This window comes from Macrobrachium rosenbergii, chromosome 54 (assembly GCF_040412425.1).
Source record: "Macrobrachium rosenbergii isolate ZJJX-2024 chromosome 54, ASM4041242v1, whole genome shotgun sequence".
In the NCBI taxonomy this organism is placed as follows: Eukaryota; Metazoa; Arthropoda; class Malacostraca; order Decapoda; family Palaemonidae; genus Macrobrachium; species Macrobrachium rosenbergii.
The window spans coordinates 42,192,001-42,219,475 of record NC_089794.1 but is presented as its reverse complement, the minus strand read 5'-3'; the positions used below and the strand labels follow the sequence as shown (position 1 = coordinate 42,219,475).

The 27,475-nt window shown below is 35.7% G+C and overlaps 1 protein-coding gene across 1 annotated transcript in view; it reads right to left on the bottom strand.

Annotated features, from left to right (window-relative positions):
• Positions 1-522: 522 nt before the first annotated feature.
• Fdh (alcohol dehydrogenase class-3 Fdh) overlaps positions 523-27,475 on the bottom strand; it is a 58,450-nt gene continuing 31,497 nt past the window's right edge. The window contains exons 6-8 of the mRNA XM_067098088.1: positions 16,458-16,587; positions 15,932-16,198; positions 523-893 (exon numbers count right to left, since the gene is read on the bottom strand). Of these exons, the coding sequence (XP_066954189.1) occupies positions 727-893; positions 15,932-16,198; positions 16,458-16,587 (564 nt within the window). The 3' untranslated portion in view covers positions 523-726. The remainder of the gene's footprint in view (positions 894-15,931; positions 16,199-16,457; positions 16,588-27,475) is intronic.

Below are 27,475 nucleotides of genomic sequence, written 5' to 3'. Positions count from 1 at the left end.
TGATACGCAAGTTACAGTAGCCCATTGACTCATCTATTGTAGTCTGATGATATGGGGATGAGTCATTGTGACTAGACTACACATATTTTTTGGGTTTTTTATTATAAATTTTACTTATGTATAATTTACACACTTTGTTCAGGGGTCACATACAGGAATTCTGATTACTGTTTAATGCAAGATAACCTTCCTCTGGGGTTAGGATAGCCCTATGAAAAACTTGACCCTTGACTTCTTGAATGCATGGTAAATTTCCAAGACTTATTTTCCCCTTAAAAAAATAAAAAGCATTTTTAATGCGGGGAATTCAAGTGTATGTGCACACAGTTAACCAAATTCTGTATAGCCCTAGGAAAAATTTGACCTCTGACTTCTTGAATGCATGGTAAATTTCCAAGACTTATTTTAAGGGAAAAAAAAAAAAGCATTTTTAATGCGGGGAATTCAGTGTATGTGCACACAGTTAACCGAATTCTGTAAGTGACAGTACTATACTTAGTTTTTGAAACGGACATGAAAAACTTCTGTATTCATATGCTTTTATTAAGAATGGTATAAGTCGTTACACGAAAGTTCAATAGCATGATCAGTGAATGGGCTTAGTCAAAAGAGCTCTATAAAAAATACTAAACAGGCTCTAGTATTCCCACAAAATTACTTCAGTCTTTAACTTTCATTATAACTTTAATTATAGTCAACCAATATATAATACCAAAACTTACAATATTAGAACATGTTGATAACAGTCCTGAGTGCTTTTCCAGCATGCATTAAATGGAATCCTTCATTTATTTCCTCAAGTGGCTTGGTAAATGTTACAAACTCATCCACCATAATTTTCTTCTTCATGTAGTCCTCAACAAGTTGTGGCACAGAGTCACGAGACTTGAAGCCTATGATGCAAAAAATTTTTTGGTTAGCCTACTTGAAAAATTCAGTTTGTGGAAATCCTTATTTCCACATAAAACTAAATTTTTTTAAGAATGCAAGTTATTTTTCCAAGTTACCAGCCTGGTTTTTACTAAATATGACAAATTTTTCATTAATTTGTATTTTACATAACTAACAAACCTGTGGTCTTAACATTAGGATAAATCTTCTGGTGCCAGCTGGAAACCGGTAAAAAAATAAGTAAAAAATTATAATAATTGTACAGTACATGCAAGGAATTGTTGGCTTCTGGCTTCTGTCATGAATGAGGTGGGTGACACCACTAACCCAAGCTTCATCTCGTGATGCCTCAGTTATTCTTCCAACCCAGGGTAAACTGACAGAGGAGTGGCTAGAGGTAGGCATTAAATGTTAAGACTGCAGATTTTTTAGTTATGAAAAATACAAATTAATTAAACATTTGTCATTTGTTCATACACAGAACAAACCTGGGTCTTAACATCAGGACAGACTCACTCTTGGTGGGAGGTAAGTAATCCTGAACCGACTGGAGTTTCAGCACACCTGGTCAATCTTCCTGGATAAGAGTATTCTAAGGAAGAAGACCAAACCTCTGAACCTATAGATACGTGTGTATCTTAGGCTCACACTACCTGGTTTAGTACAAAGCTCTGCATCTTCTGCATATGCAATGAATTTAGGCAATCTGTTCCAATAACAAACCAATGTAGCCACCTATATGGGTTTGTTATTACTCCTCTCTCTCCTTGCTAGAGAGAAGAAGGGTTTGCTACTGAAAGATATCCTTATATTAATAGCAAGAACTCACAGCATGACTGCTTCAACTGCCTGTATCCAGCCAGTTCCAGCTTATGATGGCACTATCTTCATACCGCCCGCAGGTAAAGAAGAGGGAAGAAAGAGGAAAAGAAAAGACACCAGTCACCTCACTCATTTCACTTTCATACCAACATCTTATGCAAGATACAAACTCTCACTAGGGGCACTGGATGAGCTACACAACTTGAGCAGCCACCACCAGACCCAAGGAAAAAAGTGTCCCAAGGACCTATGGGCAACATTCCTCAGGTAGAAGGAAGTGAAAGTGGTTTGATGAAGCCATGAACCAGCATTCAAAACTCTATGAACAGATGCATTCTTCCTGAATTCCAAGGAGAAACTCAATCCTCTGTCATGTGCTCTTGCATGCACGGTGTTGTCAGTGGACACTGATGATGATGAGTATGCATTCTTGATCACTTCTCGCAGCCAGAACGAGACTGTATTCTTGGACACCTCTTTCTTGTCTCAGCCTGTGCTAACAAAAAGCCTTCGACACCCCGGTCTGAGGTGTCGAGTCCTTTTTAGATAAGCACGCAGTGATTTAATGGGGCAGAGAAGCAAATCGTCTGGATCGTTGCCAACACAATCATCCAACGAGGGAATAGAAAAGGAGGCGAACCTGTCATCTTGAATTGCAGGATTTTGAGTCTCGGCCATGAATTCCAGGACAGATTCGAAGGCTACTGAACCCCAACCCCTGGTGTGTTTAACATCATATGACAGACCATGAAGTTCACCCACCCTTTTCGATGAAGCCAAAGCTAGCAGGAAGACTGTCTTAAAAGTCAAGTGTCTATCCAAAGCCGGATGTAAAGGTTTATTGAGAGCTCAGGTGAGGCTACTCAGTACCAGAGTTGGATCCCAGGTAGGTGGTTTGAGCTCTGTAGGGGAACTGGACTGCTAATAGCTTTTGATCAGCGCAGGTAACTCCCATGATGTAGATATGTCCACATTCTTCATAGGAAGAACCAAAGCCAAAGCAGCCCTTTATGGCAGAAACCAAGATGTTTTTCTGATCTGAGAAAGATTAGAAAATCAGCTATCTGCTGAACAGAGGTTCTAAGTGGAGAGTAACCCCCCAATGACACCAATCACAGTAGACAGCCCACTTCCCCTGGTACATGGATGAAGTAGACCTCCCGAGGTATCCCGAGATTTGAGTCACTGCTCCTCGAGAAGAGCCTCTCACTTGCGCTTGCGGGAGGTACTTGGTAAGTCTCCATCTGTGAGGTTGACAAAGTAGATTGTGCCAGGGGGGGTTTCTCTCTTGGAACTGCTGTTAGCAGTGACAGCAGATCTAGAAATTCTGCTTGTGGCCATAAAGGAGCTACTAGAATCACCTTGAGACTCTGTCAAGGACCTGGCGGATCAGGCAAAACGGGGAAGGCGTATATGTCCAGGTTGTCCCAGAGATGTTGAAGGGCGTCCTCTGCCACAGCAAACAAGTCTGGAACTACCGAACAGTAAACCTCTAACATTCTGTTGAACCTTGTAGCGATGAGGTCTATCATTGGCCTCCCCCACAAGTGAAATAGCCTGTCTGCAATCCCCTGATGCAGAGACCACTCTGTTCCCAGAATCTGTCTCTGCTGATTTAGTTTGTAAGCCACTACATTCCTTTTGCCTGGAATGTACCGGGCCACAAGCTCCACTGAGCTGTCTATGGCCCACTGGTGTAATTGGACTGTTATCAGGTGAAGTTGGCGAGACACCAGCCCTGTTTGTTCACATAAGCTACCACTGTAGTTGTCCAACATCAAAACAACAGTGTCCCATCACCCTCTTTTGAAACTGCTGAAGTGCTAAGAAGGCAGCTCCAGCACACTGATATAAAGCTGACTGTCTTGAGGAACCCACAGTCTGGAAGTTAGGTCTTCTAAATGATCCCCCCCCAACCTTTAGAAGATGCGTCCGAGAACAGTAGCAGTTCCAGAGGGGGTGAAAGAAGAGGAATTCCTGTTGCTAGATTCTTGTCGTCCAACCACCACATTAGGTCTTTTCTCACTTCTGTCGACAGAGGGACCTGCACATTAGGGGAATCTCTTACTGGAGACCAGGGTTCCTTTAATTTCCACTGTAAGGACCGAAGATGTACAGTAGATGGCCACATGGAGACAGCTTCTCCAAAGAAGTTAACAGGCCTAGAATAACCTGCCACTGACGAGCTGGTTGTGTCCTTTCGGACACAAATGAGCTCTTGTCCTGAACGTCTCAATCCTGTTCCAACGGAAAGACTCTTGACGCTGCTGTGTCTATGACAATTCTCAAGTATAGAATTCTTTGACTGGGAATGAGATTTGACTTTTCCAAATTTACCACAATGCCTAAGCTGAGACAAAATTGGAGAAGCCGTTCCATTCTGAATCAACTTTTCCTGGGAACTCGCTGAGACCAGCCAGTTGTCGAGGTATCTTAGAAGTCTGATACCCTGAGCATGAGCATATGTCGATACAGGCAGTCCCCGGTTATCGGCGATCTGGTTTTACAGCGCTTTTCTAGTGACGACGATAACCGGATTTTCGACACCGATTCTCGGTTATCGGCACTGATCCTTGGTTATCGGAGGCACTGATCCCCGGTTATCAGCGCTATTATCACCGATTTTTGGCTGTTGGCAATTTTCGGTTATTGTCAAGCTATTGGGAGCGGAACCCTGCCAATAACCAGGGACTGCCTGTACCAGCGTGAACATTCTTGTGAACAGCTGAGGAGCTGTCGTCGACCTGAAGCACAGCACCTTGAACTGGAACATCAGCTCTCCCAGACTGAAACGAAGAAACTTCCAAGAGGAAGGATGAATAGGAATCTGGAAGTATGTGTCCTTCAAGTCTATGGTCAGCATGTAGTCGTTGTCCCTGACGGCTGCCAAGACCGTCTGTGGAGTTTCCATTCTGAACCTCGTCTTCCTGATGAAAAGGTTACACATTGAAAGATCTATGAATGTCCTCGAATTGCCATTGACCTTGGGGACCAGAAGATTCAGCTGTAGAACCCCAGATTCACTTCTTGAAGGGCTAGGTGTTGTTGGGATCCTTGATCGTAGGTCAGGTGAGGTAGAGGGCAATCTGAGAGAGGAGGGGTAAAGTCGAACGGGAATAGATAACCTACCCAAAGAACACCTACTACCCACAGCTCTGCCCCGAATCTCTGCCAGTGGCAAGAAGTGGGGAGGGGCGTCCACTCTACCATCTCCCACCTCTGCCTCTGCCCCTATTGCTTCCTCCTCTTGGAGAACAGAATGGGGGTTTCTTTGCCGACGAAGCAGATTGAGGAGCTTTATTTATAGGCATTGGCCGTAGCATCTTTTTGGTGGGATGTTGCTGAACCTGTCTTGCAACATTGGGTTGTGAAGCAGCTGTAGATTTACTTACTGCTTGCTGTACCAATCTGTCATTAGTATCGGTTCTCCGTCTGTCAACAGTTATAGCTAGGCTATTTATTGTGGGGACATTTACAGCAAAATGGAAATGTAGAGATGATCTTGGGTAATGAGGATTAAAATTATCTTCTGGAAAGAATATAAAACGTGTTACAAGTATATTCACCAAAAACATGGTGAAAAGAAAACAAAGAATTCTGGGAAAGGTTATCTGATACAGTGGTAAGTGCCGCAGTCAGCAGTATACTGGTAGGGAGATCTAAATGGTCACACATGAACTAATAGCTATTGAGGACATAATGAGGAAAATACATCCTTGGAGCAAGAAACAAGAAAAGAAAATGAAGATACAGTGCTGAATTCTGCCAAGGCCAATTTTTATGCTTGGTGAAGCTGACAGCATACAAATGAGGGGCATGCTTAAACATCACACAAAATGCAGCAAGCTGATTTTACAGAGAGGGATAAAGAATGAAGAAAGCAATTATTTACAAAATTTTTAGAGAAAGGAAACTCAGAAATATAATAAAGTAGTAAAAAGCAAATGCATTATAACAAAGAAGTGGTTGTTGGAAAGCAATAAAATGAAGTACGCAATACAGCTGCAGTGCTAAGTATGCCATTATGGAGAAGGTATAGAGAAAGGCATATACATCATTACACTTGAAGAAAAGAAGAAACCTTTCAAGCTCTAGCAGAGGATGAGTACGACAAAGGATATGTGTACACAGGGAAAAGAAGAGAGAAGTTAAATGAAAGGTGTCAAGAGGAAAGAAATTTTGTAAGAAATGGAACAGAATGTCAAAAGAGAGGGGAAAAGAAATGCTTTAAGACAGTACAGTGGGTAATACAGTAAACGGTTAAGATGTAAAAGGGATAAAGTATATAAATAAAAGGGATAAAGTATATAAATAAAAGGGATAAAGTATATAAAAGATGAAAATGGAAAGACTGAAGCAGGAGAAATAGTCAAGATGGAAGCAGTAAGTTACAAAAAAAAACTTGAATAAAAAATGAGTACGAACTGGATGATAATGTCATGATAGCGAGATCAGGAGTTGCCTTGTATTTTTATGCTTAGGTACTGAGGGGTAAAAATTTTAATTTTTTTCCATTTTTGTATCCATCAATCTTAAAATGCAATCATTTTCCTGTCAGGCTAATAGATTTCATTTCATAAACCCTAAAATCCTTTCAATAAAAAGATTAAAAGGGTCTAGGGAATATGAAAAAGTGGAAAAGCTCCAAGATCCTTAAGAATAGATACAATTTGTTAAAAGCAACTCAGATCATTTATAAGCTGACCAGAATAGCATAAGAAAACCTGATAAAGTGGGAGGGGAGTGTGACAATATTAATATACAATGTAATTGCCAGTGCTATTAATTTCCGAGTTGTGAAGACAAACTGAGTTTACATAAAGACAATTACAAAAAGTAAGAGATTTCACTATACTACTTGAGTGAGTCTTAACAAGGTAGTTGACTGAACATCAGGACAAGTAATTAGATGGGCATTACAATAGCATGGAGTTACACTACTTGAGATCAAGTTAATGAGAGGGGTACCAAAAAGACTAATTGACTTGTGATGCTGAACAATAACACATCCAGTGATTCCAATGGAAGGTATAATGTATCTAAATTTTGAGAACTGTTGTGGTCCATCAAGAAATGGCTTCAAAGCCCTTTGCAATTTATCATATTAACCCTTAAACGCCGAGCCTCTATTTACAAAAACGTCTCCCGTATGCCGGTGGCGTTCGGGAGTTAGCGCTAAGCGGAAAAAAGTTTTTAAAAAATCACAGCATGCTTGGTTTTTAAGATTGAGTTCATTTTGGCTCCTTTTTGTCATTGCCTGAAGTTTAGTATGCAACCATCAGAAATGAAAAAATATCATTATCATATATAAAATATTGAAATATATGACAGCGCAAAAAAAATTTTCATATATAATTTTATACAAATCGCTGTGAGCAAAACGGTTAAAGCTAACGGGTTATTTTTTTTTCTTTGTATTGTACACTAAATTGCGATGATTTTGGTATATAACAAATTGTAAAACGATCAAAGCAACACAGAGAAAATATTATCACAAAATGATGCATGAATTTGTAACGCACGGACGTAAAAAAATTTGTCAAAAATTCACCATAAATCGAAATATTGTGCTAGAGACTTCCCGTTTGTTGAAAAATGAAGCTAATTGATTGAATATTACTAGACTGTAAGTGTTTTTGCTTACAATTGCAGTTTTCGACCATTTCGGTCAAGTCAAAGTTGACTGAAAGTAGAATTTTTTCTATTTATCGTGATTTATATATAAATATTTTAAAACTAATAAAAGCTACAACCATGAGTTATTTTCTGTTGTATTGTACATGAAATTGCACACATTTTCACATATAAAACTTTATGTAATGACTAATATAAACGGTGCAAACATTACAACAACGTGACGAAAGAATTTCAGAGATGTTCGGCCGAGTTACCGCGCGGACGTAAGGAAAATGTTTTTTCAAAAATTCACCATAAATCGAAATATTGTGTTAGAGACTTCCAATTTATTGCAAAATGAAGGTAAATTATTGAATATTACTAGAATGTAAGAGTTTTAGCTTAAAATTGCATTTTTCTACCATTTCGGTCGAGTTAAAGTTGACTGAAGGTTGAAATTTTGGCAGTTATCGTGATTTATGTGAAAATATTTCAAAACTGATAAAAGCTACAACCATGAGCTATTTTCTGTTGTATTCTACATGAAATTGCGCACATTTTCATATATAAAAGTTTATGTAACGACTAACGTAAAACGATGCAAACATTATGACAACGTGACGAAAGAATTTCTGAGATGTTGGCCGAGTTACGTAGCGCAGACCTAAGGAAAGTTTTTTTTTTTCAGAAATTCACCATAAATCGAAATATTGTGCTAGAGACTTCCAGTTTGTTGCAAAATGAAGGTACATGATTGAATATTACTAGAATGTAAGAGTTTTAGCTTATAATTGCGTTTTTACCATTTCGGTTGAGTTAAAGTTGACCGAAGGTTGAAATTTTGGCACTTATCGTGATTTATATGAAAATATTTCAAAACTGATAAACGCTACAACCATTAATTATTTTTGGTTGTATTCTACATGAAATTGCGCACATTTCCATATATAAAACTTTATGTAACGACTAATATAAAACGGTGCAAACATTACAACAACGGGACGAAAGAATTTCTGGCGCAGACGTAAAGAAAAAGTTTTTTTCAAAAATTCACCATAAATCGAAATATTGTGCTAGAGACCTCCAATTTGTTGCAAAATGAAGGTAAATGATTGAATATTACTAGAATGTAAGAGTTTTAGCTTACAATTGTGTTTTTACCATTTTCGGTCGAGTCAAAGTTGACCGAAGGTTGAAATTTTGGCAGTTATCGTGGTTTATGTGAAAATATTTTCAAACTGATAAAAGCTAGAACAGTGGTTGTATGTTGCTGTATTTTACATGAAATTGCAGACATTTTCATATATAAAACTTTATGTAACGGCTAATATAAAACAGTGCAAAACCTACGACAAAATGACAAAAGAATTTCTGAAATTTTCGGCCAAGTTAATACATGGCGTAAGGAAAAAGTTTTTTAAAAAATTCACCATAAATCGAAATATTGTGCTAGAGACTTCCAATTTGTTGCAAAATTAAGATAAATGATTGAATATTACTAGAATGTAAGAGTTTTAGCTTACAATTGCGTTTTTCAACCATTTCGGTCGAGTCAAAGTTGACCGAAGGTTGAAATTTTTTGTAGTCGACGTACGGTTATGTCCACTCGGCCAACCAACAGACAATTTTAGTCGACATATGATACGTCCAGTCGGCGTTTAAGGGTTAATGCAAAAGAGGTGAACTGCTATATGCACATGATTAAAAATGTAAGCGTGTACAGTACTTGCAGAGTTAAATTGACACAAAAAAAACTTGTATGGGCTGGAAAATAAACTTGAGCATGTAATTAGTAACAGAAGTCAGCAAAGTTTTAGATATGAAACTAGGAAAACAGTCCAAAATATCATGGAGAAAGGCCATACATTAACCATGGACAAAAAAGGTATCCACAAAAAAAATCTCACAACAGAAAATAGTGAACACTCATTCCACATCTAACCTTGTAAAGGAAAAATCTGATATATTTTTAAAAAACAAAGACATCCAGCTAAGAAACATTCTCATAAAAACCAAGAGCACAGACAGCACTAAAACAATGAATGCAAGTAATAGCTGTGTCTTTTGTTAGCGACCATGATGATATCATAGTGCATGACACCCATAAATTTCATTTCACTCTCATAAACAGAAAAGTGGCAGGGAAACAATTGAAAATACCTTTTAAATGAATCAAAGTAATGAAATGCTAAATACAATACTAATCCAAGTGAAGAATGAACTGATAGAACAAACCAACAGTATGAAGCAAAAATGTTAGCTTTCCACATACATACAGGCTCCCACCTTCCATGAAGCCATCATACTAGTGACATAACTTAATAGCATGACTTGTCATGACTTGTAATCAGTAGAAAAAAAGTCACTCAAACAATGGTTTGTACCTACTGTGAATTTCAGGGCTGTGTCTAATAGATTTTCATTGATAAAATCTTTACAAAGCATTGGAATAGGATCGTATTTTGGAAATAGCTATTTGAAGCCACAGCCTAATTGGCAACAATAAGCAGTGATGTCTAATGTGCATAATTCAGGCACCAATCAGAGTAAACAAAGAAATTTAAAGGGAAACTTAGCTAAATTTAGTAAGCTCCCAGAGATAGGCTAGTTGTGACGTAAATTATGACGTCAGACATAATAGCAGGGTACCCAGTAGCAGGGATGTGCAGAGAACTTTTACAGGGCAGGTGCTCAAGTGAAAAAAAGGGCAAAATATAATAATGAATGAGGCAAAATATACATACAACTTCTCAATATTCTCTCAACTTTATTTAAAATAAACTAGGCATTAATAATTCAAGAAAACAATAAACATGACTGATTATCATAGGTACAAGTAGGCTAATGCCTTAGATGAACATGCAATATACCGCACTGACTACCTGCAGCAATAGAGCTTGGGAATATATTTAAAGAAAAATTATATATTATTTACAAATAAATAACAAAAGAAAATGATCAATCAGTATGATTAATACAGTAGGTTGCTAACCAGACTTATCATTTTATATTTATAAGAGAACCCTCCTGTGTGCCATTTCTTTGAATATGTTGATAACCTCACTGTTGTTGATTTTGATATCCTTTTCAATTGCTAGCAACAAAAGATCAGATAGCCTCTCCTCACTGCACTGGCTATGCAGCTTAGTCTTCACAAGCTTGAGTTTGGAGAAGGTCCTTTCCACTGTTGCAGTTGTGACAGGCAGAGTGGCATAAATTGTTAAAAGTTCAAGCATAAGTGGAAATATTTCCTGAGTATTGTTTACCTTCATCAGGTTGAGCATTGAAGCTGCAGTGTTCTGTGGATGGCAAGGAAATGAGGAATAAAAATCTTCAATTCCAACTGTAACTTGTCTACTTCTTCTAGCTCATAAAACTGACATAATTTTTGTAATGACTTGAATGCTTCTTCATTCACAGGTTCTTTCCAGTTATCTTGGACTGTCATGTAATGGAAAGCCTTTAAGATACCCCTTGTTGTGTTGTCTCCACCTTTAAATCTTCTTTGTAGCTCTTGAGATATTTTATCTAAAAACACATAAAATACTCTCACACGGTAGTAATCATCCAAGGTCTGATATTGCTGGTCCTCAGTAGTAGCAGATGTAGCACTATACTTGTATCTTTCAGGCATTTTCCTTCTTCTGCCTTGTCCAGGAATCACAGAGGGAGGTTGATGGCCATAGATTCAGCTCTGTCTTTGACTTTTGTAAAAATCTCTTGAAACTTCTCATCATTTCTTAACTCTCTCAAGCTTTGTAGCACTCCATCCACAATTCTATAGGAAGCAGCTAAATCAAGGTCTTTCAGTTGTAGTGCATTAGATGCATAGGCAGTTTCTTGAAAAACTGGGGTAGCAATCTCAAGACAAACAAGAAATTCAAAGTTAATACTTTTCAGCAATATTGAGGCCTCCCCTGCTGACGTGTCAGGAGGATCCTTTGCACTATCTCTTCTAGAAACTGCTTCAGAGCTGGGATGACCTTCTTCATAGTTCTAAGAGCTGATTCTCTGCAAGCCCATCTTGTGTCTGATAGCTTCTGAAGTTCAAGTGGGCGATCTTCTGGATACATTGCTTTTTGGATCTCCATGAATGCAGCATGCCGTTTTGAAGAGTTAGCAACAAAAGCATACAATTTCTCCACCAAGCTGAAAAAAGTTATAAACTGAATACTTGATTTGGCACTTTCAACTAAGACTAGATTTAGGCAATGTGCATGACAATGTACATAGAGTGCCTTTGGGTTCTGTCTCTGGAGTCTGGACTGCAATCCGTTGTATATTCCACTCATATTTGCTGCCCCATCATATCCTTGCCCTCGCATATCATCTATGTTTAGGTTATTTGCATTAAGCATAGAGATCACTTCTTTCTCCAGTGCCTCACCAGTTGTTGATTGAACATTGAATACCTGTATGAAACGTTCTTTTATTTTGAAGTCATGAACATACCTCACAACAAAAGAGACCTGTTCTGTATGTGAAACATCTGTTGTTTCATCCATGAGGATGGAGAAGACCTTGCTCTGGTGAATTTCTTCTAATATCACTCTTCTAACTGAAATGGCCAAAGCCTTGATCAGGTCATTCTGAGTCCTGTTTGCAAGTAGTGACACTTGGGGTCTTTTCAGTATATCTTGTTTTCTTTAATTACATCAAGGTGCAATTGAACAACGCTGTCATACTTGCTAAACATTTCTACAAGTTCAAGAAAATTTCCTCGATTTTCACTGGTAGAGATTTCTCCGTCGCCCCTAAATGGCAAACCTTGTCTTGCCAAGTATAGTGTGATGGAGATCAACCTGTCTAAAATTTCTCGGTTTCTCTGCTTCTCTTTGTCTCTAGCAGCTTGTACTTCTCTATTTGCTGTTTCTAATGCAATATCTAATGCTTGGCTCTGGAATCCTTTCCATCGAACCATACCAATCATGTGAGATTCTGAACCAGCATGCTCTTTTATTTTCTCTAAAGCTGTCCTCCAACAGCTTATGCCCTCTGATTTCCAAGCTACTCGGCCACTGTACCTTTCCTCAGTCAAAAACAGACGACAGCTGAAGCAGAACATGGCATCTTTCTGAGGTGAATATTCTAACCAAGAGTTCTTTTCATACCATTTCTTCTGAAACAAGCGTCCTTCTAAATTCTTGGGATATGAAATTACAGGTTGACAAGGACCATACTTATTGCAGAGTTTGATAAAAGATTCACTAATACGTATCTTATAAGTAACAACATGTGCAGGATCATTTGGATATTGTAATTCAGGTAGCATGGAAAATGGCTCTTCAACATCAGTCACTTCGGCTCTTGCTTCAATCTGGGGCTCCTGTGGAGCAACTTGCTCTTCTAGGTCATCTACACTGTCTTCTTCATTTGGCTCATCGTCTGCTTCCATATCTTCAGTTTCTGATTCTTCGCTCTCCTGAGTCTCCTCCCGGTCCTCTGAATCCTCCTCCACTTGCTCAGATATTGAAGCTGCCACTCTAGGCTTCATCCAATCATAAAGAGTTCTGCTACCTTTGGCAGCATCTTGTCTGCACCGTTCCTGTTCCTTTTTCTTCTCTCCTTCCGTGGCATACTCAAGATGATTAATATAATAAAATCTGAATGGAAAGACAAATGTTACAGTATTCAATATTCCAAGATATCTAAGGGTATTATAACATAATAACATAAAATGATTAAAGATGACACAAAAGCCAAGGAAGACGGAAATTCGGCCTCATGATGCTGGATGTTGAAAAAAATTATATATATATATATATATATATATATATATATATATATATATATATATATATATATATATATATATATATATATATATATATATATATATATTTATATTTAAAGGTTATTTTGGTTAATACTTTGAATATGTTTATAAAATGAGTCTAGAAGCCAAAACCATTACCTTGGCCAAAGCTAGTCCTTAAATTCAAAGATAAAAGAAGAAAGAAAGAATATATATATATATATATATATATATATATATATATATATATATATATATGTGTGTGTGTGTGTCGTAATTTGATATATGCAAAATCGTGACAAAAATGATAGTGTTCAACCCATAAACTCCGTCTTCACCCCATAAATAACCCCCTCATCAACTGAAAAATTATAATTACCAACACCCCAATAGTACGTCTGTAGCCTGTAGGCCTAGGTCTGTGTGTAGTAAAGTGTTGTCCTGAAATGTTGAAATATGTAAAGTCTTTTGTTTTTTTTTTTTTTTTTATAAAAATAACGACACCACTTCATTTCAGCACAACACTTTATACACGTCACTTTGGGTTTCTGAAATCACTATAATAATCGTCAATCCTTTGAAATGAAATTTAAATTCACTAAGCACACCACACCATCCTTAGCCTAGGCTACATTTCACAAAATTAATTATGAGGATATTTTTCTGTTTCTTTAACACACTGTGCCATTTTCTTATTATAAATGTTATAACAGATGTTTGTTGAATGAAACATTGATTTTAGTTGTAAGTGCAGAAAATATAGCCCATGTACAAATGATAAACAAGGAATACCGATTAAAGAGCGTTGTTTTGCCTCAGTGATGTGTTAGTGTTACACTGTTCCCTCTTCCCTAGCAGTATAGCCATTAGCCAGAATGCATAAGACATTGCAAAGTAGGCCTAGTTTGAGCTTACGTAAGAATACATTTATGTGATATATCTATAAACTATAATATATATATATATATATATATATATATATATATATATATATATATATATATATATATATATATATATATAGAGGAAAAAATTTGTTCAATAATGAAATTTTCTAATGTCTCTCATTTGTAAGGGACCCACTTGACTCCTGGAGAGCTGGCAATATTGCAATTCAGCCACTGGCCCACACTGGCCATTCTCATGGTCTATGACTCTCTTTAAGCTCTTGTTTTTTTATTATTATTACTATTATTATTATTATTATTATTTTTTTTTTTACTCAACACAGCCTTCTGATAGGCTGGTATTTCCAGTCCAGATCCGGGATTATTATTATTATAATTATTATTGACACAAAAGGGCACTTTTCAATACATTTGCGAAAAGGGGCAGGGGCTCGAGCACCCCTAGCAACCCCCCTCTGCACGTGCCTGCAGTAGGGTGATAATGATCGTAGAAACACAAATATTTGACCCTCTTGTACAATATGCAATACCTTGAGTCGGATATGCGATAATTATTGAAATTTTATTCTCTCTATTTCCATCGAAAATTCTTCACTTATGGTCTGCTCAAAGTTCAAGACCCTGATTCACACAAGGTTGGCTTGATCCTGAACAAACAACAGCATACCCTTTTATATAATTTTATAATACAATGTTTGTTTTTTTATTTCATACTTCCTTCAATTTCAATAAAGTTCAGTATAATCAATGGATTAGTGTATTATAAAATTTAGGGTATAGCCCAAGCACTTGGACTATGAGTTATGACTATCATTCAGCACTACAATGTAATTATGATTAAATGAAATATATATATAATAAGAATGAGTAACTTCAAATCCATAAAAAATAAATAAATAGATAAAAACAGGGACATATACTCACTGATAACCACTCAACAACCCTACAACAAACAGTGTAGTTTCAAGTAAATGAATCAAGCGTATAGAAAAAAAAAAACTGACACAGAAGCACACATAAAATAATGAAGTGGGAGTAGTGTGCTATAGCAAGCACTGTGGATTTATTATGGGACTGATCATGCATTAAGGAAGTTAAGGTTGGAACACTTGCATTATGTTACACTCATTTAGCAGGACTAAGCAGCTACACATGAATCAGAACTTTTGAGGAGACAATATGAAGCAACAAAAACTCCAGGGTAACAATGGTTTTCACAGTGTGTGTTACTGTAAGACTTGGTGCATATTTCAAGTTAAAGGAAACATGAATTGCGCCCTGGAACTGTATTACACAATTAATATTCTCATCTGATGTCCATTCCCTTATTTTACTCTACGAGAGAGAGAGAGAGAGAGAGAGAGAGAGAGAGAGAGAGAGAGAGAGAGAGAGAGAGAGAGAGAGAGAGAGAGAGAGAGAGAGAGAGAGAGTGTGAGTGTGTGTGTGTGTGTGTGTGTGTGTGTGTGTGTGTGTGTGTGTGTGTGTGTGTGTGTGTGTGTGTGTGTGTGTGTGTGTGTAGGGTAGGTGTTTTGAGTGTGTTAATCAATATAAGAATTTCATATACTACTACTATTACTACTAGTACCAACATCTGAGTCTTCATTCACAAACTATATGGGCGTGGTGTCTGGTAAAGTACATTAAACTACAGTATCACTGAGTTGGAGGGCCTTCAGTAATGACGTTTTACTAGCCTCTATCTTCAAGCCTACCAGACTTAGCTAAGTTTCCCTTTAAATTTCTTTGATTTACTCAGGTAAATGCCTTAATTATCAACATTAGATATCAATGCGTATTTTTGCCAATTAGGCTATGGCTTCAAATAGCTTTTCCAAAATATGATCCGTATCCATGGTTTGGTAAGATTTTATTGACAGAAATCAATTAAGACACGGCCCTGAAATGCGCAATAGTATATAACCATAAAAGCTAACCTCACCTCCAAAGGCACATCCCCTCCAGACACGTCCAGTCACCAGTTGGAAGGGTCTAGTGGAAATCTCTTGGCCAGCTGCTGCAACTCCAATAATAACACTTTCCCCCCAACCTTTGTGACAAGCTTCCAGAGCTGCTCTCATTATTTTAACATTTCCAATGCACTCAAATGTGTAGTCACAGCCTCCATCTGTCTTCTCAATCAAAACTTCTTGAATTGGCTTATCGTGATCATTTGGGTTAACAAATTCAGTGACTCCAAACTGCTTGGCTGAAAATGCAACATATGACCATTTGTAATTGCTACAGTATATAGTTATTACAACCATTCCTTATATAGTGCATTAGCATCACATCTGATTTTTTTAACCTCTGGAAAACAAAATTACTACAAAGCTAAATTGTTAATTATTTGTAATAAAATATAGTTATTGTCAGTAGGTATTGAACAGCTTAATGTTACCTGTTACGTGAGGGCATATTAAAAGAAAAGTAAATAAGATACATATTTGAAATTGACCCACACTTACCAGGTTCAAACTTATCACTATTAATGTCTATGCCAATGATTCTACTGGCACCTGCTGCCCTGCAGCCCATAGCTACAGCCAAACCCACTGCTCCTAATCCAAATACAGCACAAATTGAACCTGGCTCTACCTGAAAAGACAATGAAAATTACAGTATAAGGTTGCATCTGTCATTTCTTCCTAACATTGCAGGTCTAAAATTAATGCTGTATTCTCAAACTCATGTTCACCATATGCTTTCCTTTTTTTTTTTTTTTTTTTTTTTGTTATCTAAGGTTTTACTGCTATATTGGAAGTTCACTGTCTCATCTTCCATTATTTGCTGTTTTGTATATACAGTACATTATTTCTCTTAAAAATTTTTTTTTTCAATTTATTACCCTTTTGTTCATTACAACCCATTAACCCTTAAACACCGAGCCTCTATTTATGAAAGTGTCTGCCATATGCCAGTGGCGTTCGGGAGTTAGCGCCGAAGCGGGAAAAAAAAGTTTTTTTAAAAAAATCACAGCACGCTTAGTTTTTAAGATTAAGAGTTCATTTTTGGCTCCTTTTTTTGACATTGCCTAAGATTAGTATGCAACCATCAGAAATGAAAAAAATATCATTATCATATACAGTATAAATATTGAAATATATGTGCGAAAAAAAATTTCATATATAATTGTATACAAATCACGCTGTGAGCAAAATGGTTAAAGCTAATGAGTTATTTTTTTTTATTTGTATTGTACATTAAATTGCAATGATTTTGGTATATAACAAATTGTAAAACGATCAAAGCAACACAGAGAAAATATTATCACAAAATGATGCATGAATTTGTAATGTGCGGATGTAAAAAAATGTTTTTTTTAAAAATTCACCATAAATCAAAATATTATGCTAGAGACTTCCCGTTTGTTGCAAAATGAAGGTAATTGATTGAATAGTAAGTGTTTCAGCTTACAATTGCAGTTTTCGACCATATCGGTCACGTTAAATTTGACCGAAGGTCGAATTTTTTCTATTTATCGTCATTTATATGAAAATATTTCAAAACTGATAAAAGCTACAACCATGAGTTATTTTTTGTCGTATTCTACATGAAATTGCGCACATTTTCATATATAAAACTTTGTGTAACGACTAATATACAACGGTGCAAACATTACGATAAAGTGACAAAAGAATTTCTGAGATGTTCGGCCGAGTTACCGCGCGGACGTAAGGAAAAAGTTTTTTTTTTTTAAATTCACCACAAATCGAAATATTGTGCTGGAGACTTCCAATTTGTTGCAAAATGAAGGTAAATGATTGAATATTACTAGAATGTAAGAGTTTTAGCTTACAATTGCGTTTTTTTACCATTTCGGTCGAGTCAAAGTTGACCGAAGGTTGAAATTCTGGCACATCGTGATTTATATGAAAATATTTCAAAACTGATAGAAGCTACAACCATGAGTTATTTTTTGTTGTATTCTACATGAAATTGCACACATTTTCATATATAAAAGTTTATGTAACGACTAATATAAAACGGTGCAAACATTACGACAAAGTGACGAAAGAATTTCTGAGATGTTCGGCTGAGTTATTACATGGACATAAGGAAAAAGTTTTTTTAGAAAATTCACCATAAATCGAAATATTGTGCTAGAGACTTCCAATTTGTTGCAAAATGAAGGTAAATGATTGAATATTACTAGAATGTAAGAGTTTTAGCATACAATTGCGTTTTTCGACCATTTCGGTTGAGTCAAAGTTGACCGAAGGTTGAAATTTTGGCACATCGTAATTTATATGAAAATATTTCAAAACTGATAGAAGCTACAACCATGAGTTATTTTTGGTTGTATTGTACATGAAATTGCGCACATTTTCATATACAAAACTATATGTAACGACTAATATAAAACGGTGCAAACATTATGACAAAGTGACGAAAGAATTTCCAAGATGTTCGACAGTGTTACCGCGCGGACGTAAGGAAAAAGTTTTTTTTCAAAAATTCACCATAAATCAAAATATTGTGCTAGAGACTTCCAATTTGTTGCAAAATGAAGGTAAATGATTTAATATTACTAGAATGTAAAAGTTTTAGCTTACAATTGCGTTTTTCGACCATTTCGGTCGAGTCAAAGTTGACCGAAGGTTGAAATTTTGGCACTTATCGTGATTTATATGAAAATATTTACAAACTGATAAAAGCTACAACCACGAGTTATTTTTTGTTGTATTCTACATGAAATTGCGCACATTTTCATATACAAAACTATATGTAACGACTAATATAAAATGATGCAAAAATTACGACAAAGTGACGAAAGAATTTCTGAAATTTTCGGCAGAGTTACCGTGCGGACGTAAGGAAAAAGTTTTTTCAAAAATTCACCATAAATCGAAATATTGTGCTAGAAACTTCCAATTTGTTGCAAAATGAAGGCAAATGATTGAATATTACTAGAATGTAAGAGTTTTAGCTTACAATTGCGTATTTCGACCATTTCGGTCGAGTCAAAGTTTACCGAAGGTTGAAATTTTTTGTAGTCGACGTACGGTACGTCCGCTCGTCACCCGACAGACAATTTTAGTCGACTTACGATACGTTTAAGGGTTAATTGACAGATGCCTTATTCTGTGAAGAACCAACCTGTGTCACAGTTATCCTGATATACATAAACTTTAGATAATGTGCATATTTCCTAAATATACATACTACGTCTTTTATATGGATATACCCTTTGAAAAAGCTGGTTCAGTTGTTGATGCTTGGTAACAAGACAGTAAAACTACTAGCAAGTCAGTGAGGTGTTGGGGAACCACCCACAAGACTGCATCCACTTTTTTTTTGGGGGGGGGAGGGGGCATCACACAAATAATTTGATTTAAGTATGCAGTTTAGGCCATGGTGCCAAGTGCTAGAACCTATCTCAGTCATTCAATGCTTTTTTTCCTTAGATTTTTCCTATGGCATCAAGGATATACTGTATATCTATATCCTTACTGGCATCTCATACATATCCCAGGATAAGTACCCCGCCATTTAAAATTTCTGAAATATTCTTAACATCTACATAGTATTTTCTCTTTACATGGTAATATCTGGAACAGTGCATCACAATGTGTTCAAAATAATGGTTCCTTTCAAAATAAAATAATGGGTTAAACTAGTAAGTGAAGTTGGTTAGTGGTAGGGTAATACAACCAATTAAATTATCAACTATAAAAAAAGTTCTAGATGCAATTTCTAAATGCAAAGAATACATGGACGTCCTGGTAATTTTAGGTTAGTAACATTTGATTTTAGTACTTCATATACACCACTGCCCAATGAGGATCTTGCCCATTGTACTGTGGCTCTTTACAATTAAATTTATATCGGATGTATATACCAAAAGAAAATTAGCATTGGTAAAACTTTGACCTGTTGAAGTTATGTACTGGTAATAATTTAAGTAATTTTAGTACAGGTTGACCATCACTAATCTGGCATCATTGGAGGGTGCCGGATTAGCCATTTATTAGGCTAGAATACACAAAACCCAGTAGCTAAGCACCTCATCTTGGAATTAAAATATCCCATAAATCAGTACAAGTTGGTTAATAAAGAAAAGACAATTATCAAATACAGATAGTGCTCGAGTTATGATAATTCGACTTGAGATATTTCGAGTTTAAGATGGAGTTAACAATTAATACAGATACAAAAATATTTAGGAAATATTTTTAGATTTCACGCAGGCGCAGGCAGCGAGAGAGACCAATTTCTTTTCCTCCATCTCTTTATTCCATCTGCTAGTTAAAAAAGTAAAAGAGAATGATAAAAGTACGTAAATGCGTACAGCCATAAACAACCTAACGGGAAACTGTTGTTTTGCTAATAATCGTATCGGATAACAACTGTTTTGCTTGTATTTCAACCATCGTACGGTAATACACAATTACTCTAGTTATGTTACAAATGACATTAAGTACTGTACAATAGGACTGATATATTTTTTACACTATACCCTTATTCGCTTTGGAGAAAAGACTGGCAGGGAAATATACAGTAACTTTAAGCTGCAAGTTGCAGCTGAAGCTGAGGAAACAATGTTCAAGCTGCTAATGACTATAAATTATCGTGCATCGGCAACATGGATGAAACTCGACCGTAAATAAAACTGGAGAGAACGTATTTTAATCAAAATTACTGGGCATGAAAGAATACAAATTACTCCTGTTTTCACGCCGAAAAAGATAAATACGCAAAGCTCGTATTATGATGAAATCAAGAGAAAATAGCAAGTGAAATCTTAATTTTTTTTTTAAAGAAAACAAACATGCCCCCACAACGGCCAGCCGCGATTCCGTGAACGTCATATATTAACGAAAAAAATAGCTAAATTAATTTCACAACGAGACGTATTTAAGTTATATTTCAACTTAAAAACACTTCGTATAACGAAAAATATCCTTGTCCCAAATAAATAAAGTATCCATATTCATTTACGCTAACTAGAAGCAAGAAAAGCGCTTTGAACTTAGTTAAATGCGGCGAAATAAACACCGCGATATCGATTCCCAAAACAAAACATTGATCGCAATTTATAATACAAAAGCAATATGAGAATATACGCAATTGGAAACAATGTAGTAAAGCATAACTGTTTAAAAGATCCATGAAAAAGATGCACATTTGTTATGTTGATGTTTGTATTATACTGTCAATATGTGAATAGAGTTCAGTATAATGTAGGCTAGGGCTACCAGTTTGTTGATGCAGCACACTGCACCACCAAATTGGCTGACTGAAGCAGAAGTTAGCGCAAGTGACCCCGGAAATTTGAAAATTAGTGCGAAACATTAGAAATCACTCTAGTGTTAAATTTGTGCCGGATTACTGATTGCCGGATTAGTGATGGTCAACCTGTAACAGTATAAATAGACAAACAATAGGAATTCCAATATGACCTAATTAACAATGCTAACATATTTACTTTTTATGAATCAACAGTTTTAACAATTAACCATATGGATGGCAGACTTACTCATATTCTGACTTTTAGATATACTGGTGCTGTGTGTACCCTTGAACCCTGGAAGTTCTAATACTATTAATGAACCTCATAGATCATGTTAATTACTACATATTAACATTAATGATACATTTTATACACCTAATTCTATGATAAAACAAGGTTTTTAGTTTTGATGTACTCAGACTTACAGCATTTGTCTTTAATCCTTTCGCTGCAAGCATGTTTTCTCCCTTAGTGACGAAAGCAGCATCTTGCTAACCGTGTAACTAACTAATTTTCTCCCTTTTATATTTGTACTTTGATTCTTTATTTTCATTACTGTTACATTACACTGTACTATTGTTATTATAATATTTTATTATAGAAGAGTGATAAAATATGCAAATATGTAGGTAATTATTCAGATACAGAATTATGCAGCTTTTATTAATGATTCATTTCAGTGAGAATAACGTAACGCTGTGGTATGTTTCTGAAAAGACAGTGGTTTGTGTTTTAGAAATAGTATGTTTTTTCTTGCTTAGTTTTTTTTTATTTGTTTAGGTGATTTTTTTTTGTGACAGCTGTAATGAGTTTTGCGTTGTAGGTTTTTTTTTCTTATATTGTCCTTTCAGGAGTGGTAGGCTAGCCGACCAACTTTTCCCCTTCTGAAGTTTGCCTTTTGGGCAAAGGTTTGCCCTTTGGTCTGATTATCCTGTATGTTGGAAATCAAATATTGCCATTCCTCAGTAGAATATAGAAAAAAACCTCCTTAAAATGATAATAGAAACGAGTTATCTGTTACAAGCTGCCTTACAAGAACCAAAAGAATTACAACTGAGGAGACCAATCTCACATCATGGACGAGACTTTTTGATGACTGAGGAGAACATTCCCGTGCAGCGAAAGGGTTACTGTGTATTAGTATGAACTTTGGATTGTTAATTTCACAACTGTGCTGATTAGCTAATGTTTATATTGCAAGATATATACAGTACATCAATACAGGCTCATTAGTTACTTTGAGGTCCTTTTGCAGGAAATCATTCATATGACTTCAACATATCATAAAAACTGATTGGTAACTTACTAGGCCTTGGCTCTTTGAGTGGGAAGAATATTATTTTTCCATAGGAATTTATGAGGGAAGGTAATATTTCTAATCTGAGGCGTTCCCAGCCCAGTCCATCTTCTGGCAATTCTGGCCATGTTCCAGATAGCATGGTTTGATGATGATATTAACCCTTTAACGGCGAAGCCCTATTTACAAAAACGTCTCCCGTATGCCGGCGGCGTTCGTGAGTTAGCGAAGCGGAAAAAAGTTTTTTCAAAAATCACAGCACGCTTTAGTTTCTAAGATTAAGAGTTCATTTTGGCTCATTTTTTTGTCATTGCCTGAAGTTTAGTATGCAACCAATCAGAAATGAAAAAATATAATTAGCATATGTAAATATTGGAATATATGACAGCGCAAAAAAAAAAAAATCGTATATAATTGTATACAAATCGCTGTAAGCAAAACGGTTAAAGCTAATGAGTTAATTTTTGTAGTTGTATTGTACACTAAATTGCGATGATTTTGGTATATAACAAATTTTAAAACGATCAAAGCAACACAGAGAAAATATTATCACAAAATGATGCATGAATGCGTAAGCCATGCTGGACGTAAGAAAATGTTTTTTCAAAAATTCACCATACATCAAAATATTGTGCTAGAGACTTCCCGTTTGTTGAAAAATGAAGCTAATTGATTGAATATTACTAGACTGTAAGTGTTTTAGCTATTAATTGCAGTTTTCGACCATTTCGGTCGAGTTAAAGTTGACCGAAAGTCGAATTTTTTCTATTTATCGTGATTTATATGAAAATATTTCAAAATTGATAAAAGCTACAACCATGAGTTATTTTTTGTTGTATTGTACATAAAATTGCGCACATTTTCATATATAAAACTTTATGTAACGACTAATATAAAATGGTGCAAATATTACGACAACGAGACAAAAGAATTTCTGAGGTGTTCGGCCGAGTTACCACGCAGACGTAAGGAAAATGTTTTTTTTTTAAATTCACCATAAATCGAAATATTGTGCTAGAGACTTCCAATTTATTGCCAAATGAAGGTAAACGATTGAATATTACTAGAATGTAAGAGTTTTAGCTTACAATTGCGTTTTTTTACCATTTCGGTCGAGTTAAAGTTGACCGAAGGTTGAAATTTTGGCAGTTATCGTGATTTATGTGAAAATATTTCAAAACTGATAAAAGCTACAACCATGAGCTATTTTCTGTTGTATTCTACATGAAATTGCGCACATTTTCATATATAAAAGTTTATGTAACGACTAATGTAAAACGATGCAAACATTACGACAACATGACGTAAAGAATTTCCGAGATGTTGGCCGAAGTTATCGCAGCGCAGAAGTAAGGAAAAAATTTTTTTTTCAGAAATTCACCATAAATCGAAATATTGTGCTAGAGACTTCCAGTTTGTTGCAAAATGAAGGTACATGATTGAATATTACTAGAATGTAAGAGTTTTAGCTTATAATTGTGTTTTTTAACATTTCAGTCGAGTTAAAGTTGACTGAAGGTTGAAATTTTGGCAGTTATCGTGATTTATATGAAAATATTTCAAAACTGATAAAAGCTACAACCATGAGTTATTTTCTGTTGTATTCTACATGAAATTTCGCACATTTCCATATATAAAACTTTATGTAACGATTAATATAAAACAGTGCAAACATTACGACAACGTGATTTAAAGAATTTCTGGCGCGGACATAAGGAAAAAGTTTTTTTTCAAAAATTCACCATAAATCGAAATATTGTGCTAGAGACTTCCAATTGGTTGCAAAATGAAGGTAAATGATTGAATAATACTAGAATGTAAGAGTTTTAGCTTACAATTGCATTTTTTTACCATTTCAGTCGAGTCAAAGTTGACCGAAGGTTGAAATTTTGGCAGTTATCGTGGTTTATATGAAAATATTTCCAAACTGATAAAAGCTACAACCATGGGTTGTATTTTGCTGTATTGTACATGAAAATGCGCACATTTTCATATATAAAACTTTATGTAACGGCTAATATAGAACAGTGCAAAAATTACGACAAAATGACGAAAGAATTTATGAAATTTTCGGCTGAGTTACCATTCATGCGTAAGAAAAAATTTTTTTCAAAATTCACCATAAATCGAAATATTGTGCTAGAGATTTCCAATTTGTTGCAAAATGAAGGTACATGCTTGAATATTACTAGAATGTAAGAGTTTTAGCTTATAATTGCGTTTTTCGACCATTTTGGTCTAGTCAAAGTTGACCGAAGGTTGAAATTTTTGTAGTCGACGTGACGTACATCCACTGCACCCAACAGACAATTTTAGTCGACGTATGATACGTCCAATAGGCGTTTAAGGGTTAATTAGCAAGTTTTATCAACCCCAGCTCTTAAGAGTAGGTGGAACTTCAGCTGTCTTTAGAATGCTGTGAAGAAAAGTGATACGGCTAATCTTGGATCTCCCCAGCGCATACATCTAACTGCAATTCTGGCCATTTTCAAGTTAGGGGTTGCTGGATGATGATGATGATGATGATGATCCAACGTATCAGCAAGAATAGTGATGCTGAAAATTATTTAGGTACACATTTTTGCTGATGGGCTATGACCCAAGCCAAAACTTCCCCAATCAGCTGTTTCACCATAAACAAACACTATGTTGAATTCACTGCGGTAAGTGCAAAAATGTTTTTAGATTTCTTTTAAATACAAGTGTAATTGCTTCTCGTCCCCTTTCCATTGAGATGATTTTTTAATTGGCCAATGTTAAAAGTTTTCCCAGTCAGAGTTATGCTACCATATATTTGGCTCAGATTGGAAGGGTTAACTCCCAGGTTTTTTTTTAAGAAACTTGCTCCATAGAGGATTTCCCTCCTGGTTTTTTAAAAATAAATTTTAATTAATTTGTAGAAAAGCTGTATCTATTTGCAAACATAATGTTTAAAAATTAAGATCTCATACACCTGAAAATGATTTGCATGCAGGAATATTTTTTAAATATTATTAATTTATTAAAGGCAGTAACCTTTACCTTTTGATACTTATTACAACTGTATGAAGGATCTACAATCTGGAGTTGTAGCATATCCAATTACGGTGTACATACCTTTAATTTCTATTGACAATAATTTTAGTGATTCCCACAGGCAATAATTATATTTTCTCCATGCAAATAATCACCATGTAATTTTCACTTAACTGAAGATACTTTTATCCTCTGTTCATAAAAAGGGGGGGCACATGATAATGGAAGGGAATTTGCATGCAGCCTTTTGCCCAACTTGCATCCACTATTGTCTGGGTTGTAACAGACGTGATGTTGATGTAAAACAAAATTACGTTTTTCACCTAGGAACTACGCCATCCTCCTGTTCCCACATTCATTTAATCCAAGTAGATCCATGCGGGGTAGGAGGTTGGCCAGACGGAGGCGTTTTTTTCTCAGGAAAATAGTGACTTGGAATGGTTCTACTCAGAATAAGGCATCTTATGGTTGATGGGTTTGTATGAAAACTGTTTTCATGTATTATAGAAGTGATGATTAATGGTTCATAATTTTTGTCCAATATTCCCATTTCATACACATAAATGTACTCTCCTTTTTTTATCATTATAATGTTTTAATGAGACCCTCAAGTCACATCATGCAGTGAATATACAGTTAAAGTATACTTTGTGAGAAGAAAGGTCATTATCAATACAGTACTGGCCAAGTTGCAGCCCTAGTTAGATAAGTGGAATGCTAATAGCCCAAGGCCCCAATAGGGAGCCCAGCATGAAAAAAAAGTTAGAAGAATAAATGAATTAAAGGAATACAGAGCCAAACACAAAAGATAAACTATTTAACTATGAAACAACGGTGAACATATACAAATTTACATGCCCTACCAAAACTCTTAATATGAGAATAATATAACACTTAAACCTAAAAAGATATTTGATGTAAGAACATTTTATGTGGGTATTAACCTGTGGCGTTTAATACGTTTACTGCGAGAATCAACGGGATATTACGCTCAAGACTTTAACTCTGCTTTTCAAGCTGTCAGCCCCGTAATAATACGATTACTTGTATGGAAAATGTTGGAACATCATTTGCAACACTCTCAGAACACGTAAGCTGTAATTGATGACTTATTTCCTCCTGGCAACTCTTTTCAGTTGTCGCTTGATGCCTAGATGACTATTTTTTTCATTTGGCGTTTTCAGAGACAACACTGTTTTTACGCTCGTTCTCAATGAAATGTCTTCAGGTGAGATAAATCAAATCCTAGACGAGGTGTCTGATACTGAAGACATATTTGATGATGAGAGTTTCTAGTTCTGAATCCTCCATGATGAGGATATTGAAGAAACAAACTTTTCTTCCAATAGCGGAGGTGAAGCGTGAAATTTTCAGTCAAGGATAAAGAGAATCCATTAGAATTTTTTGAGAAATAATTTGATGATGAAATCATTGATTACCTCGTGAAAGAAACAAACAGATTTGCAAATTTGTTTCTAGATGAGAATGTAGAACATTTGTCTCCACAATCACGAGTACATAGATGGATTGTGTGTAGCCCCCTGCTTTAGAGATTGGCATACGAAAGAATAATAATACAACACTTTTCATTCAGTATTTTGTAGTCTTATGAAATAAAATAATAGTAGTAGTAATAGTTTTTATCCTATCATTTAATAAAATTCTACTCTTAACTATGAATTATAAGCATAAAAATCAATATTAACTTTGAAAAACTATCATCAGTGATATGACCGCTAATTGCAAGAAAAAGCGTGATAATGCGTTACGAGCTCATCCGGGGGACGCTTAACAGGTTAAGTCTCAGTTTGCATTCTCCCCCAATTCTAAGGACTCGAGTTTCCAATGAGGTGGGCATTGTAAATAAATATAAGTTTATACAGAGGAATGTATAACAACAAGAATATCTAAGCTGAAAAATTTATGCTGGAAAAAGCAAA